Raw genomic sequence first — 17,014 nt, 5'->3', positions numbered from 1 at the left:
ATGTTTAGAGATTGATTGGTAGCTAATAGTGTAAGCTGTTGTGGAGATAATTTGGGTAAAATGCATTGAGGTGTTCAACCAGCCATGGTCACATTAAATGGCAGAGCAGTCTCAGTGGGCTGAATGGCCTACTCATGTTCCTATATCCCAAGACAAATACATATTATTTTCCTGTCTGTAATTTTACTGTGGCAACAAAATAAGCCACCAACGTGAACAAAGTTACAGCTTTAGAAGTTTCATGAAGCCTGTTGCATATTTTGCCAATCTCTAATTGCCCTTGGCCTGAATGACTCGATTCACCATTTCAGAAGACAGTTAAGAGTCAAAAGCATAGCTGTGAGCTCCCATGGCCAGCCTGGATAAGGATCCTAAATTTCTTTCTCTAAAGGACAAATTGGAATTTTACAGGAATTGATAATGGTAGCCACAGTCACCATTACTGAGGCAAGCTTTATGTTCTTGTTAATTGAGTTTGAATTCCACCACCATCTCTCCTCTGAACAATCTTTGGTTAAGAAAACTGATTATGTTTATAAGTTGTAATACAGCAATATGATTAAATAACATTGGAGAAGCTGTTGTTGTCTGGTTTTTTTTCAAACGATCAGTTGCCCTAAAGCACCATCTTGTGGTAGGTTTTTTTTAATAGCAGGCAACCTTCAAATCTAGAGATAACAAGGTGTAGAATTTCTGAAGAAGGGTCTAGGCCGGAAGCGTCAGCCTTCCTGCTCCTCTGGTACTGCTTGACCTGCTGTGTTCATCCACCTCTACACCTTGTTATCTCAGATTCTCCAGCATCGACAGTTCTTTCTATCTCTGAAACAATCTTCAAAACTAGTTACACTAATCCCTTCTGCCTGCTCTTTGTCTACATAACTCTATTCTTTGCTTATTCATGTGCTTATGCAAAAGCCCCTTAAATGCCCCTAATGTTTCTGCATCTACCACCCCTAGCAGCGCATTCCTCACTCGTACCACAATGTTTTTAAAGAAACCTTGCCCCTTGCATCTCCTTTGAACTTCCCCCCCCTCACCTTAAATGCATGCCCCCTAGTATTAGATATTTCAGCTCTGGGAAAAAGATTCTGACCCTGAACCCTTTGTATGCATCTCATAATTTTATAGACTTATATCAAATCTCCCATCAGCCTGCACTGCTCCAGAGAAAACAACCCGAGTTTTTCTAGCCTCTCCTTACAGCTCATACCCTCTAATCCAGGCAACAACCTGGTAAATCTCTTCTGCCCCTTCTTCAAAGCCTCCATATCCTTCCTGTAATGTGGCGACCAGATTTGAATGCTGCTGGACATTGAAATACCCTGCCCAGAGTACATTTTGTGCCCTGACAACCCTCAGTTCTTCCTCCAAGCAGTGCTCAACATGGAGGACCCCGATTAATCAGCCAGAGGAGTACGGTACATGGTAATCAGCAGCGGGGCGGGGGGGGAGGGTTTCCTTGCTCATGTTTAACTGAAACCATGAGACTTCATGGGGTGCACGGTCAATGCTGAGAACTCCGCGGGCAATTCCCTCCTGACTGTATACCACTGTGCTGCCATCTCTGCTGGGTCTGTCCTGCTGGTAGGATCAGATGTAGCCAGCATTGGTGATAGTGGTGTCTGGGACATTGTCTGTAAGGTATGACTCCATGACTATGTCGATGCCAGTTGCTTGACTAGTCTGTGAGACAGCTGTCCCAGTTTTAGCAGTAGCTGCCAGACTTTAGTAAGGAGGACTTTGATATGGCTGTTTCTGCCATTGCCTTTTCTGATGCCTCGATCAAAGCCAGGTGGTCTGTCTGATTTCATTTCTTTGTTGAGTCTTTGAAGCAATTTGATACAACGGATTGGCTTGATAGGTTATTTCAGAGCGTAGTTGACAGTCAACCACGTTGTTGTGGGTCTGGAGTCACGTATAGGCCAAACCAGGTGAGGATGGCAGAGGGCAGCACAATAGCTCATTGGTTTGCACTGCTACCTTACAGACCCAGGGACCCAGGTTCAATTCCGATCTCAGGTGACCGTATGCGTAGAGTTTGCACATTCTCCATGCCTGCATGGGTTTTCTCCGAGTGCTCCGGTTTCCTCCCACAGTCCAAAGGTGTTCAGGTTAGGGGGATTGACTATGCTAAAATGTAGGGTAGGGAGTGGGTCTGGGTGGGATGCTTTTTGGAGGGTCAATGTTGACTCAATAGGTTGAATGGCCTGCTTCCACACTGAAAATATCTCTCTCTCTCTCTCTTTAAAATTTCCTCCCCGAAAGACATTCATGACTGAAATGTGTTTTTTCAATAGTCAGTGACAGTTTCACGGCCTTTAGTAGATTCTTAACACCAGATAATTTTCATTGAATTCAAATTCTACCATCTGCTCTGGTGGGATGTGGACCTGTGTCCCCAAAAGGAGTTGATGAAAAGTTGTGTAATCTTGCAAAGGTTAGTGTTAGTCTCAAACATAAAGAAACTTCTAGAAACCAGCAAAGGATGACTAAAAATTTAAGCAGGAGAAATTGGACTGTGAAAGCAAGAATTTAATAAAAAGACAATAAAAGCTTTTACAAATATATAAAGAGCTTGTGTAAGAATTGATCTCTTGGACAATGAGATTGTTACTTAAAACTGGAAAACGGGAAATAGCAGAGACTTTGAACAAATATTCTTTTTTTGGTTGTCTTTGCAGTGGAAGACACAAAGTATCCCAATATAGAGGCAAAAGGGAGGACCTTAAAGAATTCAAGATCACTAGCAAAAAACACAACAGGAAACTAATGGAACTAAAGACTAGCAAATCCTCTGGATCTGAGGACCTGCACTGTAGGGTCTTGAAGGAAGTGGCTACAGAAATATCAGAGGCATTGGTTGCAGTGTTCCAAAATTCCTAAATTCTGGAAAAGTCCCAACAGATTGAAAGATGGCAAATATACCATGACTATTCAAGAAAGGAAGTAGCCAGAAAGCAGAAAATTATAGGCCAGTTAATCTAATATCTGTCATTGAGTCCTTGCAGTAATCCATTGATAGGGTGATTGTAGGGATACATTTACAAGATCGTAATATAACTAGGATCAAGTAATTTTGTGGAGAAATTGTTTTATGAATTTGTTAGTATTCTTAACAAGTAGAGAGGATGAAGGAGAACCAGTCGATGTTCTCACAAAATTGACAGTTATGAAGCTTCTGGATTTTGAGACAGCCCTTCAATGAAAGCGGAAACTGTGAAAAGGAGATCAGAAAAAGAAAACTGAGAAGTAAGATTGGTCTTTGCAGATTTTAGGAAAACCAAAACTGAATTCAAACTTTTGGGCCAACTGAAACTTGGTAAATGTGTGTAAAGAGAAATGAAGCCATGAAAGTTCAGTAGTTGAAGTTTTTGAGTCCAGTGGTACTGTGCAGGCAAGTTGAAAAAGACTAGTGAGATCCAAAAGCTGGGCATAAACAAATACACAGTTGCTGTTGCTGATTCTGTTATTTGAAGGGAACATTATTGGATCTGTGTCATCCAGATCAGGTTAAAAAGATCCTGCTACTGTGTGCCAGTTTTATTAAAATGTTATTCATTGGAAGTTGAGTTCGTTGTGAGCTGCTTTCAGCTGAGGATCAAACTAGTTCTCCCAAGGAAAGGAGCTGAAACTCTTTGTGTTGAAACACATTGTTTTGAACGACTTAGTCACTCAGTTGAATGGCCTCAATGCTGAGTAGAGTGTTCAGCCAGTTCATAAAATCTACTATTTAATCTGTAACTTCTGGTTTGTAATGGATTGCAGTTTATCTGTTAATTCATGCTAATGTAATGTTTTTAAATTTTAAACTATAGGTAATGAACTAAGCTGGTGTTTACTTGTTGGATTCATGTAGAGTGAAATGTTTCCTGTTTAAAACATGAAATCCAATGGGTTCCTCCCTTTAATAGGTAGCTGGGATTTCAAGTGATTTTTCTTTTAAAAGAAAATTCTAGTCTTAACTGAGATTTTAACAATATGCTATATTTGGGTTTCCAAACGATGCCGTAAAAAGGTTACCAGGAACATTACCACAGTGTTAAAGCTGATATGATAGCATGGTTAGATGATTGGCTAACTAACAATAAATACATTTGCAATAATTTTTCAAGTTGAGAAGCTGTAACTAGCTGCAGGAATCAAGATAGGGCCCTCAACTATTTACAGTCAATATTATTGGCTTCATTAATGGAAGTCACTGTATTGCAGCCAGATTTGTTGATGATGAAACATACGTAAAAACGTAAGTTGTGAGGGGGATATAGAGAGTCTACAAAAGAATATGGGCAAAAATTGGCAGATAGAATACAATTTAAGAAAATGTAAGGTTGTTTATTTTGGAAGGAAGAATAGAAAAACAGAAAGTTATATCACCACAAAAGATTCTTACCTGCTTGACAGGATGATTGCTAGGAGTATGTTTTCTCTCTTGGGGAGACCAGAACTGGAAGCATGGTTTAGAAGTAACAGGTTTTCCATGCCAAGACCTGATGAGGAGGACTGTGATTCTCGCAGAGGAATACTGATTTTGAAATTCTCCTCCACAAAGAGGAATAGCAATCAGGTCTTGAAATGTATTCAAGATTGACTTAACAGATTTTTGATCTGCAGGGTGGTCATGGGCTTTAGGGAGAGGCAAGAACATGGATTTAGTAGTGCAGTGAGATCAGCCATGATCTGATTGAATGGTGAAACCAAGTGGATGGGCCAGTTGGCTGCAATTTCCTATGATCTTACTAAGGCATGTTTTGAAAAGAAATTTCACACAATGAAACTGGAATTTGTCATCTTTACTCACCACAAAATGTGATACAGACAAGTGTGTAACAACATGAACCTAGAAAGATTCCATAGAATGTAGCGTACAGGTTAATCCATCATATGGCTTAACCTAATTTTCTCACTGCTTAAAGTTGTGTTTTTACATTTACTGGGTACATAAGTTGACTACCCCTTTTAGCTATGAAATACTATGCCTGCACTGATCTTAACTGTTCTTTCCCACAGTGCATATTTTAGTTACGTTATAGTACTCATCGGCAAATAGAAGCAAGCAGGCAATATAAGCTGCAGGGCATTTTAGTACATGTCTGTGCCCCAGACTGCACATGGCACGGTAAGGAACAAATACATATGGGTCCTTCAACAAAAAGAATGAGGTACAAGGCTGTTTTCGGGATAAAAGCCTGACATTTGCTAACTCATCAAAAATCTTTGCTGCACCAAGAGAATTTAGTGCTAGTGAAAAAACTACATGAACCTGAAGAAAATACCCAAGACTAAATGCAACGTCAGAACAGGGCCAAGCCACTGCCATCAGCTGAAGAAATATATCTTGGGACAGGTCCTCAAAAACCATTGGAATAGTCACCAAAAATGCACTGAAGTGGTCCAACAAACCCTGAGTCCAGCAAAGACTCACATCATCAGCTACTTAGTGTAACCATGCTTACTTAAGAGGACAGTCTTGTTTGACAGCAGAAGACCAAAATGCTCAGAGACTAATGGAAGTTAAAATAATCAATTCACATCAGTCATCATCATTGTTAATGAATCACCCAGGAATTTTGGTGTACCCAGTAGCTGCACATTGGGATTTTGAAAACCCTTCTAATGAAAGCAGTGGGACATGAGAAGACAAGGCTTATGATGGGACTACATGGCGAACGGAACAGCATTAAAGCCTGAGGCAATTTTTCAATTTTCAAATGCAAAGCTATGCCAAACATCAAAATTGCTGCAGGAGTTTCTGTGCATGTCCGTGATAACAGTTGGATGGATGAGGATAGAGTGAAGCTATGGGTCAATAATATGTGGAATAGTTGTCCTGATGGCCCAAATAAAATTGTACCTTTATTAGTGTGTAAATTGTTCAGAACTCATAAGGTATGAGATCAAGAGCTACCTTCAAAGAAATAAAGCCCACCTTGCCATTTTAGCAGTTGGTCTAACATCCATAGTCCATATACACCTCAACAAGATTTTGAAGCATCATGTTCATGCTGAATGTATGGTTGATGCAGAAAAAAACTTGGCGATGTATCCAAGATAACACGGTGTGAAGCCGGATGAACACAGCAGACCGAGCAGCATCAGAGGAGCACGAAAATTTGACGTTTTGGGTCAAGACCCTTCTTCAGAAAAATTTTTCTGAAGAAGGTGCTTGACCCGAAACGTCAAATTTTCGTCGTCCTCTGATGCTGCTTTGCCTGCTGTGTTCATCCGGCTTCACACTTATCTCAGATTCTCCAGCATCGGCAGTTCCTATTATCTCAGTGGCAATGTATCCACTTCATTAGCAAAAACATGAGAGTTGGTTATTATCTAAATGGTAATGGAATGAGAAAGGGGGAGGTGCAACAATGCTTGAAGGCAAGGATGTAGGTGCAGCAGGCAGTGAAGAGGGTAACTGGTTTTTAGTTTCCATAGCAAGAGGATTTAAGTATAGAGCAAGGATTTCTTGCTGCAGTTATAGGGCCTTGAGAAGACTATGGCTTGAATATTGTGTGCAATTTTGGCCTCCTTATCTGAGGAAAGTTGTTCTAGCTATAGCGGGATTGCAATGAAGTTTTTCCAGACTGATTCCTGGGATGGTAGGACTGACATATGAAGACAGACTGGATCAGTTGGAACTATATTCACTAAAGTTTAAAAGAATGAGGGGGAATCGCAAATAAATTTTTAAAATTCTTAGAGAACTAGACAGGATAAATGCAGGGACAATGTTCCTGATGATCTGGGAGCCCAGAACCTGCAGTCAAGTCTACATAGATATGTAGCCATTTCTGAAGAAGGGTCACTGGACCCGAAACATTAACTCTGTTTTCTCCTCCACAGATGCTGCCAGCCCTGCTGAGCTTTTATATATATTATATAGCACGTCATTCAGCAACAGGATGAGAAATTTCTTTACACAGAATGGAGAGCCTGTGAAATTCTCTATCAGAGAAAGTGTTTGAGGCTAAGGCAGTGAATATTTTCAAGAAGTAGTTGACATTATTCTTAGGGCTAAAGGGATCAAATGGTATCGGGAGAATGTGGGAACAGGGTACTGAGTTCCTGAATTACTGATCAGCCATGATCACGTTGAATGGTAGAGCAGGTTCAAAGAGCCAATGGTCCAACTCTTTGTTTGTTTTTCATGGCTGTATCTGCCCTGTGGTTGATTTGGTTAGTGTCATTTTCACAGCACCCATCTTGATCATCACAATATTATCTATGACAAAGAACACAAGCTTGATGCCTTCAGATGCACAAATCTCAGAAATAACTTCTAACCAGCACATTCCCGGAGGAGATGATGAAAAACTGCTGAATACTTTAATACAGAGGGCTTTAGGTGGCCTGGATCACAAAAGGTTACCGTGTACTTCCACACGTAATTAGGAATGTTTTGCCTTATTGAATGAAGAATGGTGTACAAAAGCAGGGAGGTCTTGTCACAACTGTTCATGCTATTTCACAACGCCAAGAACTGCAGAAGAGTTTTGGATTTCATACAGATGGACTGATACGCTCATTTTCTAAGTCTTCATAAACTCAAACTTTCAGACTCTGCAGATGAGAAGGTTGTCTTGAGGTAATGTTGAACCCATACTGATTGGAGTTTAGAAGAATCTTATTGAAACTTAAGATTCTGACTTAGCAGAAATACATGCTGAGAAAATTATTCTTTTCAAGGAGAAATCTAGAACTAGGGAACACAGTTCAATGAAACAGTTTTCCATTTAAGATGCTGGCAAGATAGAACTTCTCTCAGTGTTGTCAATCTTTGGAATTCACTGCTGCAGAGAGCAGTGGAGACTGGAAATATATTCGAGGCTGTTTTTTGTTCTGTGAAGGAGTCGAGGGTTTTGGGAGACAGACAGCTAAGTGGAATTTAGGCCATAATCATATCCCAGGGACATTACTGAATTGAGTAGGCTTGAAGGACTGAATGGCCTAGTCTTCCTCTTATTTCTTGTGTTCTTATGCTAATGAGAAAGGTGATGAAAAATTATTTTCACTTGCAAGTGATTAGATGTAAATATGTATTTAGCATTAGAAACAAAGGGGCATTTGGAAAAGCATTTTTCACAGAAGAAATTATCACAATATATATAGCAATTAACAGAATGAAATTAACATTTGTTGAGTAAAACTATCAGAGGTGCAAAGAGACTGGGGAAATGTGATTAGAATATGTATAGCATTGATGTGGATTTTGAAGTATTATGATCATTTGTTTTCAGAACTTTTATGGGCAGCACTAGTTAACACTGCTGCCTCACAGTGCCAGGGACCCAGGTTCAGTTGCACCTTCAGGTGATTGTGTGTGTGGAGTTTGCACATTCTCCCTGTGTCTGCATGGGTTTCCTCTGGGAGCTCCAGTTTCCACCCACAGTTTGAAGAATTGCAGGTTATACCATGCTAAACTATCCATCGTCTCCAGTGATGTGTAGGTTAGCTAGATTAGGAATGCAGGGATCGGATCGGGTGGGGTCTGGGGGTGGGGGGAGGGGGGGAGAATGCTCCTTAGAAGGTCACTGTGGATTCAGTGGGCCAAATGGCCTGCTTCTGCACTGTACGGCTTCCATGATTTGCATCTCATGTTTCATGAATATTGGTTTCTCATTGCGTACATCACAGGAACACAAGAATTAGGAAGAGGATTAGTGCATTCAGCCACTTCAACATGCTCAATAAGGCCATGGCTAATATGTTTGTGGCCTTAACTCCACTTTGCTGCTGGTCACCCCACAAACCCCATTACCCAAACTCCTGTCAATCAAAAATCAATGGCCCAGCCTCCATTGCTTTCTAGGAAACAGTACTCCACAGGTTAATAATTCTCTGTGTAAAAGAAACCCTCCATCTCTGTTGTTAATCAGGAACCCTAACTTTTAAACTGTGACTCCAAGTTGTAGACTCTGCTCTGAGGGGAAGGATCCTCTCAGCATCCGCCCCATCGAGTCCCCTCAGGAATTGTGTTTGTGAGCTGTGACAAGAAAACCATGCTTGTCTAACCAACAACTACCACATCCTGTAAATCGGTTTTTAAAAAATCATAGCTTCTCATTCTTATAAATTCTAAATTACTTGTACCTTAATGTGTTTTGGGCAAACCTGCTCAACATTTCCTCACGAGCTTACCCCTTTATCCTGGGAATCATTTGAGTTAATCTTCTCAGAACAGCTTTTAATGCAGTCAGATCCCTTCTAAATTAAGGGGACGAAAATATCAGCATCTGCTAACACTTGGCATCCCTTGAAATTGTTCCAGGACCACCCATGTGCAGGGAGCTTGGATCCAGGTATGTACAGTAATGTGGATTTCAGGGAGCCCACTTAAAATGGGGCACATGTAGACAATTTAACAGTCACAATCAAAAGTGCACGTGAAAATGTCTCACTAGCCTATGCACCGTGGTGTCAGCAAATACAGCCATTATTGAAGTGTAAAAACCAACAATAAAATTAGTTTTTGAAGTGATACAGGAGAAGCATAATTTCTGTGTTATTCAAACCCTAACTAGCAAGATGAAATGATATTAAATCAAATGTTGTAATCATTTTGTAATGTGTAGAAGTGAAATACTTGTTGACAATGAACGTCCTTTCCCAGATATTTCTTTGCTTAGTTCTGTACAGAATAGCGAACGTGGGAAGAAACTTGGCAATGCAATGATCTCCACGAGTCGCAGTATGGTACAAACAGGAAAGGCAGTCGGTAAGATGGAGCATTTATTGGAAGTGTTTGTTAAGTAAATAATTTTCAAAATGAATACAAACAGAAATTGGTGCATTAATTGCTGACCATCCAATTTTCCTTCCTGGTAATTATGTCTAACTAACCTAATGAGTGCATTCCCTGTAAATGCATCCCAACTTCCTTTCAAAAACAATCAATCAAAATCAACCCTGAATTTCCCTCAATCCATACAACAACTCTTATTTCCAAATATTTTCTCTTGGATACATCATTGCCTATCTTGTCCATACCCCACCTTTCTTGCAACTTACCAGGGTTAGGAACTCAACAAAATTTATGGAAGTCAAATAACAGCAAAGGAAAAACCACCAACACAAAGGAATGACAAATCGATGGGAATAAATGTTTTCCATCTAAGAAACAAAGTGTAAACATTACTCTAATGTTGTTTTGGTTAGGGAATCGTTCCATTAGGCGGGGAAACTGCTTATCTCACTTTCTGTTATAAATAGATGAAATCTGGAGGACTATAGACCAGTTAGTTTTACTAAATCTGTTTGTTCTGAAATTGCTAGAACCTATAATAAAGGAGAAAGGAACTGTAAGTTTTCAGCTGCTCAGAGGGAGCCAATATTGGATTTGATGGGCGTGATCTACAAATTTGCGTTTTATAAAATGTCTCTAGTAGTCGGAGAATATCGGATGTTATTTAAATGAACTGCCATTAGGCATTTGATAAAATCCTTCAAAGAAGATTATCATCTTCTGTTCAATAATCTTAAATTCCATTAATTAGCATCAACTTTAGCTAACAAAGGGAAATAGGCAAGTGCTTTTATTTTACAGCTGTGATTCATGTTCTGCTACATCTGCATTAAAAACAGATTTATAATGAGATATCCATAGAACAGGTGAATGAATAAAAATTGGCAAATATAGAAATTGTTCACTTTGTACCTAGTAAGGCTGAAATAACCAAAGGGTAGAATAGGATACTTTATAAATAATGGAAAACCAGAAACAGTGGAATCAAAAGAAACTTGGTGTTTTGAGAAGAGGGCATGCTTCAACTGTACCAAATCCTAGTCAGACCACACCTGGAATACTATTAACAGTTCTGTCACCACATGTTAGGATGGATGTTTTGGCTGTCTCTCTTTTATGCTGTATCTCAGCTGACAAAGGAAAAGTTACATTTTTATCACCTTATTGATTTGACCTGTTATCTTCCAGGTTCAATGGCCATTCACTTTAAAAAGCCTCACTTATTGTACATCTCACATTTCTCTTGGGTTGATTCACACTTACCATCTTTCAGCCCACTAAACAAGTCCTTCCTGACATCTTCATGCAGTGTACAATTATCCTCCTCGGTGTTAACCATGGGGGTAATTTTTGTGCCATGTACAAGTTTCAGAGTCTTACACAGCCTCAGCAGTACATTTCTGCTCTTATTTTCTAGCCCTCTTGAAATAACTTACCCTATTGCATTTGCCTTCCTAACTGCTGACTGAATCTGCATGTTAACTTTAAAGGAATCTTGAACTAGGACTCTTGAAGCCCCTTTGCGCATCAAACTTCTGAAGGCTTTCCCTGTTTACCTCTATCCTTCCTACCAAAATGTATAACCTCACATTTTGCCGCTGTGTATTGCATCAGCTCCTTCTTTACCCACTCACCCAGCAAACCCAAGTCCTTCTGTAGCCTCTCTGCTTCCTCAGTACTACCTGTCCCCATCTTTGTCTCATCTGCAAATTTAGCAACAATGATTTCAGCCGTTCATCCACATCAATATATAACATGAACAGTTGTAGTCCTAACACCAGTCCCTGTGGAACTCTGTTACACATCAGCTGCCATTCCGGAGTAGATCCCTTTATCCATACCAGAACCTTGCCCCTGACACCTTGGATTTTATCTTTTTTAAGCAGCCTCTTTTGCAGTACTTTGTCCAGGACTTTCTGGAAATCCAAATAGATCACAACTACTGACTCTATTTTTTTAAACTTGCTGATCACACTCTGAAAGAACCGTAACAGGTTTGTCAGGCATGATCTCCCCTCGACAAAGCCAACCTGGCTCAGCCCTCTTTTACCTTGCACTTGTAAGTACTCTGCAATCCCATCCTTAATAATGGACTCTAAAATATTACAACAGTCAAGGTCAGGCTCACTGGCCTATAGTTTCCTGTCTTCTGCTTCTCTCCCTTCTCAAACAGGGGTGTTACACTAAAACACTTTCCAGTCCTCAGACTCCAGTGATTCCAGAAAGACCACCACCAATGCCTCTACAATCTTCTGTGCTATCTTCTGAACTATGGGGTGTCATCCATTAGGTCTGAGTGGTATATCCACCTTCACACCTGTTTCTCCAGCATCATCTCACTCACCTCTGCCCCTGACTCAAAGTTCTGTTATGGTACTGGTGTCTTCCACCATAATGACTGATGCAAAGTACGTGTTCAGTTCCTCTGCTGTTTTTTTTGTTCCACATTACTTTTTTTTTAGCCTCAGCATCCAGTGTTCACCCTTGCCGCTCCTATCTTTTAGATATCTTAAAAAGAACTCTTGCAATCTCCTTTAGCCAGCTAACTCTCAAATTTCATCTACTTCACTACCAGTTTAGTTATTCTCTGCTGGTTTTTTAAAGGCTTTCCAATCCTGTGGCTTCCCACTCATTCTCATTTGCATTATTTGCTTGTATGCTGTCACTGACTTGTCAGCCATGGTTGCCTCATCCTCCTCTTAGCAGAAATTCCTGCCCACTCCTCTTCCAATCAACTCTGACCAGATCCTCCCTCATGTCTTTGTAGTTACCTTGGGGGTTCCTTTACCTTCAGCTCCTTAATCAAGTCTGCCTCATTACACATCACCTAAATCCAGAATTGCCTGTTCTCTAGTGGGCTCTATCATAAACTTCTCCAAAAAAAAACCTCTGATATTCCGCAAATTACTTTTCTTGAGGTCCCCGCTACCAACCTGATTTTCCCAGTCTGCCATAATTATTGTAAGAGAAATGGCATATAAGAAAGGCACTACCTTCTGATTTACTTTCTTCCTCATGTCCTAGCTACTGCCAGGAGGCCTGTACACAACTCCCATCTTGGTCCTTTTTCCTTTGCAGTTCTCCAACTCTATCCACAGAGTCTACATCTTTCAACACTAACTTCTTGCTATTGATTTAATTTCATTTCTTACTAACAAGGCAACGCCACTCATCTGCATGTACTTTCAATAAGATGTGTCTCCTTAGATATTTATGTCCCGGTCCTAATCTTATAGCCATGTACCTGTGATACCCACAGTGTCGTACCTGCAAATTTCAATCTGCGCTACAACGTATTTACCTTGTTATTTAACCAAAAGAAAAGCATGTACCTAATACCTACGGAGCCACATGGGTACTAGACTTCCTATTACAAAATACCCAATTATAGCTTGTTTCTTGCAAATGAACCAGTTTTGTATCCAGCTACATGCCCCTGGATTCCAGATTTTTATTTTTAAAACCAGTCTGCCAAATGGGACCTTGACAGAAGTCTTGCTAAAATCAGAAACCATATGAACTGAGCTACTTTCATCAATCCTAGTCGCCTTTTCCCTAAAGAAAATCATGTTAGGCACAAGCTTTCCTATACAAATCCAAACTGCCCTTAATTATTAGAGATAGTAGGAACTGCAGATGCTGAAGAATCCAAGATAACAAGGTGTAGAGCTGGATGAACACAGCAGGCTGAGCAGGAAGGCTGACATTTTGGGCCTAGACCCTTCAGATCCTCTGATGCTGCTTGGCCTGCTGTGTTCATCCAGCTCTACACCTAGTTATTTCTGCCCTTAATTATTATATGCCATGAGGTGTCAGTTGATTCTGTCAGAATTAATACCAGTCATTTCCTGGAATCAGCTATTACTGAGGTTAGACTAACTGATCTATACTTATTTTTTCAATCCTCCAGCATCGCAGCTATTTCCAATGAGAATTGGAGAACAATGGTCAGACCTTCCGCTCTTTCCTGCATTATTTTTATTTAAAAAGGCTGGGATACATTTTATCCAGCTCTGTCTTCCCTAACTTTGTATTTGTTGGTTTAACTATACCACTCGCATACTTAACTATAAAGGTCAGCTTTCTATTTTAGACGAATCCTTAAAAAGTAAAACTACAGATGCTTGAAATATGCAGGTCTGTCATCATCTGTAAAGAAATGACAGGTTCTACTGTTTTAGATGGCACTTATATTGGAACATACTGAATTACTTGCTTTAAATTATAAAAGTAAACAAATAAATGGAATTAATTTTCATAAGAAAGATGTGTGAGCTGTATATTTGAATTGAATGAAGAACAGACATGAAAAAGACGGTTTTCAAATCATATTATTTACTTTTGTTGTTTCTTGGTACAGGTCAGTCTGTAGGAGGGGCACTGACAAGTGCCAAGTCTGCAATGACTTCATGGTTTTCTACCTTCAATCAACAGGCCACAGCACCTCACTCTGAAAGGCAAAGTGGGAAACATTGACCACATCAGAGGTGCGACATTGAGTATATGCACGGGGTATGTCAATATTTGCAGTGAGCAGGAACTCAACAGTAACCATTCCTTTTACGAATAACAAACTCTGTACCTTAATTCCACTGTAGAAAAGTGACAATAAGACTGATCAGTGTTTATGTATTTCATGTATATAGTTACAAACAAAGTTTTTGCTATTGAACGTCGGCTGATTAAATGTAAAACATGTGTTTTTGGGCAATTCCAAGTTGTTTCACTAACTGTTAACAGTAATCATTTTTTTCCTCTTCTTATGTCAAAACAATGCATGACCATGGATGAATTAAATTCTCACCCTTCCAAGTACCACACTTCCTATTTTTCCATCAAGGTCATTAACTATAAGTTGGTAAACAGTTTACACTTTCATTCAATTTTTAAACTTTGAACAACTATTTGTAGACTCTGCCACAAGCATAATTACTAAAATAATTTTAATTAGGACTCATGTGTTCTTAACTCACTTTGTTCAGCAAGCATTCCCTGGAACATAAATTTAACAGTTTTTAAGCAACTGTTAAAATATTATGGAATGACCACTGCAAGCATTGTAGGAACATTAACACAACTAGCAGTAAACAAGTTGAATTCAGTTAACCCCAACTTGGAAAGAATGCAATTTTCAAATCATGACATGAAACTGAACACTAGTAATTTTAATCCATCTTTATGGCATTTTTTGACTCTAGTCCCTAAGTTTCATTTGTGCGCTGGACCTTGTAATAATTAACAATTGTAACCTTTTGAAAAGCTCAAATTCAGCCGAAAGAATTGAACTGAACTTTGCAAATATCACTGTCCAGTCATGACCTATGATTTTCTTTTTAATTTAGTCACGATTCTCAGCATGTTATTTTCCTGTGAAGTTGGTTAGCAGTTGTGAAACGGAGGCTTAAAATACAGTCCACACAATATCCTGATATCAGAAAAGCTATTTTAGGATGTCGCTGTCTTTTTCATTTAGAAAGTATTCAGAACGCCTTTGGTAAAAGCTACTGGAAGAAACATGGGCTGGCCCACTTTGCCATCTTTGAAAGATAACCAAGTAATGAAGTTCTATATTTAGTGGGGCTGTGTATGGAAAAGACAAGAGAATTAAACACTAGTCCGGTTGAAAGTCCTGTTTCAAGCATATTTATTTTTCTAACATTATATCTCAATGTCTTTCAAACCAACCAAGTCCACTTACAATCTTCAAAACAACACGTATTTAGAATCCTTGTCCTGTGCAAGCTTCATTCACTTTTAATCCATCTAGTACGCAACATGGTGAACTCCCTTCTGAATGCAGAATCAAATTTATATAGCTACATGATAATCAGTCAAGAGTACTGTTTCACAAGATCTTTGTCATGGGTTTATCCCAGTTGTATTTTATTCAGATATTTAAATTGTGAAACTGCAGAGATGTATACTATAGTTCATTATTCTATAAAAATTATAGCTTTGAAAATGTTTTCCTGTTATCACTATAAAATAGTGAACTTTGATATAAATGTTACATACCAAAAAAGTAGTCTTGTAATTATGTCCTTGGAAATGTTTCCTGTTTGAGATTTTTGCACAGCTGTAAAGTTTTATGTTTAATGTAGAATTGATTAATACTTTCATAAAACTGATTTCTCCAACAGCAGAGTATTCAACATCTTATTGCTTTATTCTACACAGACCATGAGTCTTGTTTTATTCAGTCTACAACAAAGGCATTCATGTTCTTGCACGTCCAAGACAATGAATTAATTATCCTTTGAATTGTAATGCAGGAAAAGAAGTGCCAATTTCAGCACTAGATCCCACAAAATAAATATTTAAAACAAGGTAATTTCAGTGTGGAAGATGAAGTGTTGCTAAAACACAGAACTTCCCTGCTTTTTGAGTAGTCTATGAAAGGATTCTACATTGAGAACACCTCACCCAAAAGATCCTGGATGCTCATAAATCTTTGAGAACAAGTCATCCAAAATTAGATATTAATGATTGACTGAGAATTCCTCATCAAGATGGAGCATGAAGTCACTGATTGAGACTGAGATCCTGAGTCTAAAAAGGGAATTACAATAGCATGAGGCACAAGTTGACTATGATAGATGGGGCAACATGCCTTAAAGAGATCGCAATGGAAAGGCAAGACAAACATTCAAAGTGTCCAATGGTGAACTGCAATTGTTCATTTCCCAGCAGTGCAAAAGTAAAGTGGGGAAGGTTGCCAAACTAAGAGAAATTAGTATTAATCAAAAAGGAAGAGGCGTGCAAACTGGCCAGAAAAAAGAAATTAGCAAAGGAGGACAAAGGAATTAATTAAGAAATGGAAAGAAGACTACAAGAGTAAGTTAATTTTTTTTTGCAAACAGAGTTTCTATAGGTACACAGAGTACAAAAATTGAAGATAAAAATAGGTCCTTTAAGAGTCAAAAATAGGGGAATTTATAATGAGAAACAAAGAAATAGCCAACCAACCAAAATCCAAGTTTTGTGATCACAAAGGAGGACAAATAACAAGAAATGCTGGAAACACAGCATTTAGTGAGAGGGAAGAACTGAAAGGAATCAGTATTAATAAAGGAAATAGTGTTAGGCAAATTGATCAGATTGAAGGCCGATAAATCCCCAGTACTTAAGTGGCCCTATATATTGGTGGTCTTCGTCCGAGATTCTGTAAACTCGGAAACAGTTCCAAGAGCTTGGAGGACACCTAGTGTTTACAAAGGGAGGCAGAAAAAGCAGGAATTCTAGAACAGTTAGCTTCACTTTGGTAGTAGGAAAAATGAG

General features: G+C 39.1%; 1 protein-coding gene across 3 annotated transcripts in view; it reads left to right on the top strand.

Moving 5' to 3' along the window:
• avl9 (AVL9 homolog (S. cerevisiase)) overlaps window positions 1-15,839 on the top strand; it is a 79,324-nt gene extending 63,485 nt beyond the window's left edge. The window contains exons 15-16 of one of the 3 annotated variants that reach the window (XM_059645769.1): window positions 9,621-9,709; window positions 14,097-15,839. In XM_059645769.1, the coding sequence (XP_059501752.1) occupies window positions 9,621-9,709; window positions 14,097-14,212 (205 nt within the window). In that variant the 3' untranslated portion in view covers window positions 14,213-15,839. Of the gene's footprint in view, window positions 1-2,681; window positions 8,460-9,604; window positions 9,710-14,096 lie in introns of those variants that run through there. The other 2 variants (XM_059645771.1, XM_059645770.1) reach the window with 2 other exon arrangements.
• The last annotated feature ends 1,175 nt before the right edge of the window (window positions 15,840-17,014 follow it).

Source organism: Stegostoma tigrinum, chromosome 5 (genome assembly GCF_030684315.1).
Source record: "Stegostoma tigrinum isolate sSteTig4 chromosome 5, sSteTig4.hap1, whole genome shotgun sequence".
Classification (NCBI taxonomy): domain Eukaryota; kingdom Metazoa; phylum Chordata; class Chondrichthyes; order Orectolobiformes; family Stegostomatidae; genus Stegostoma; species Stegostoma tigrinum.
This window is presented reverse-complemented; position numbering and strand designations above follow the sequence as displayed.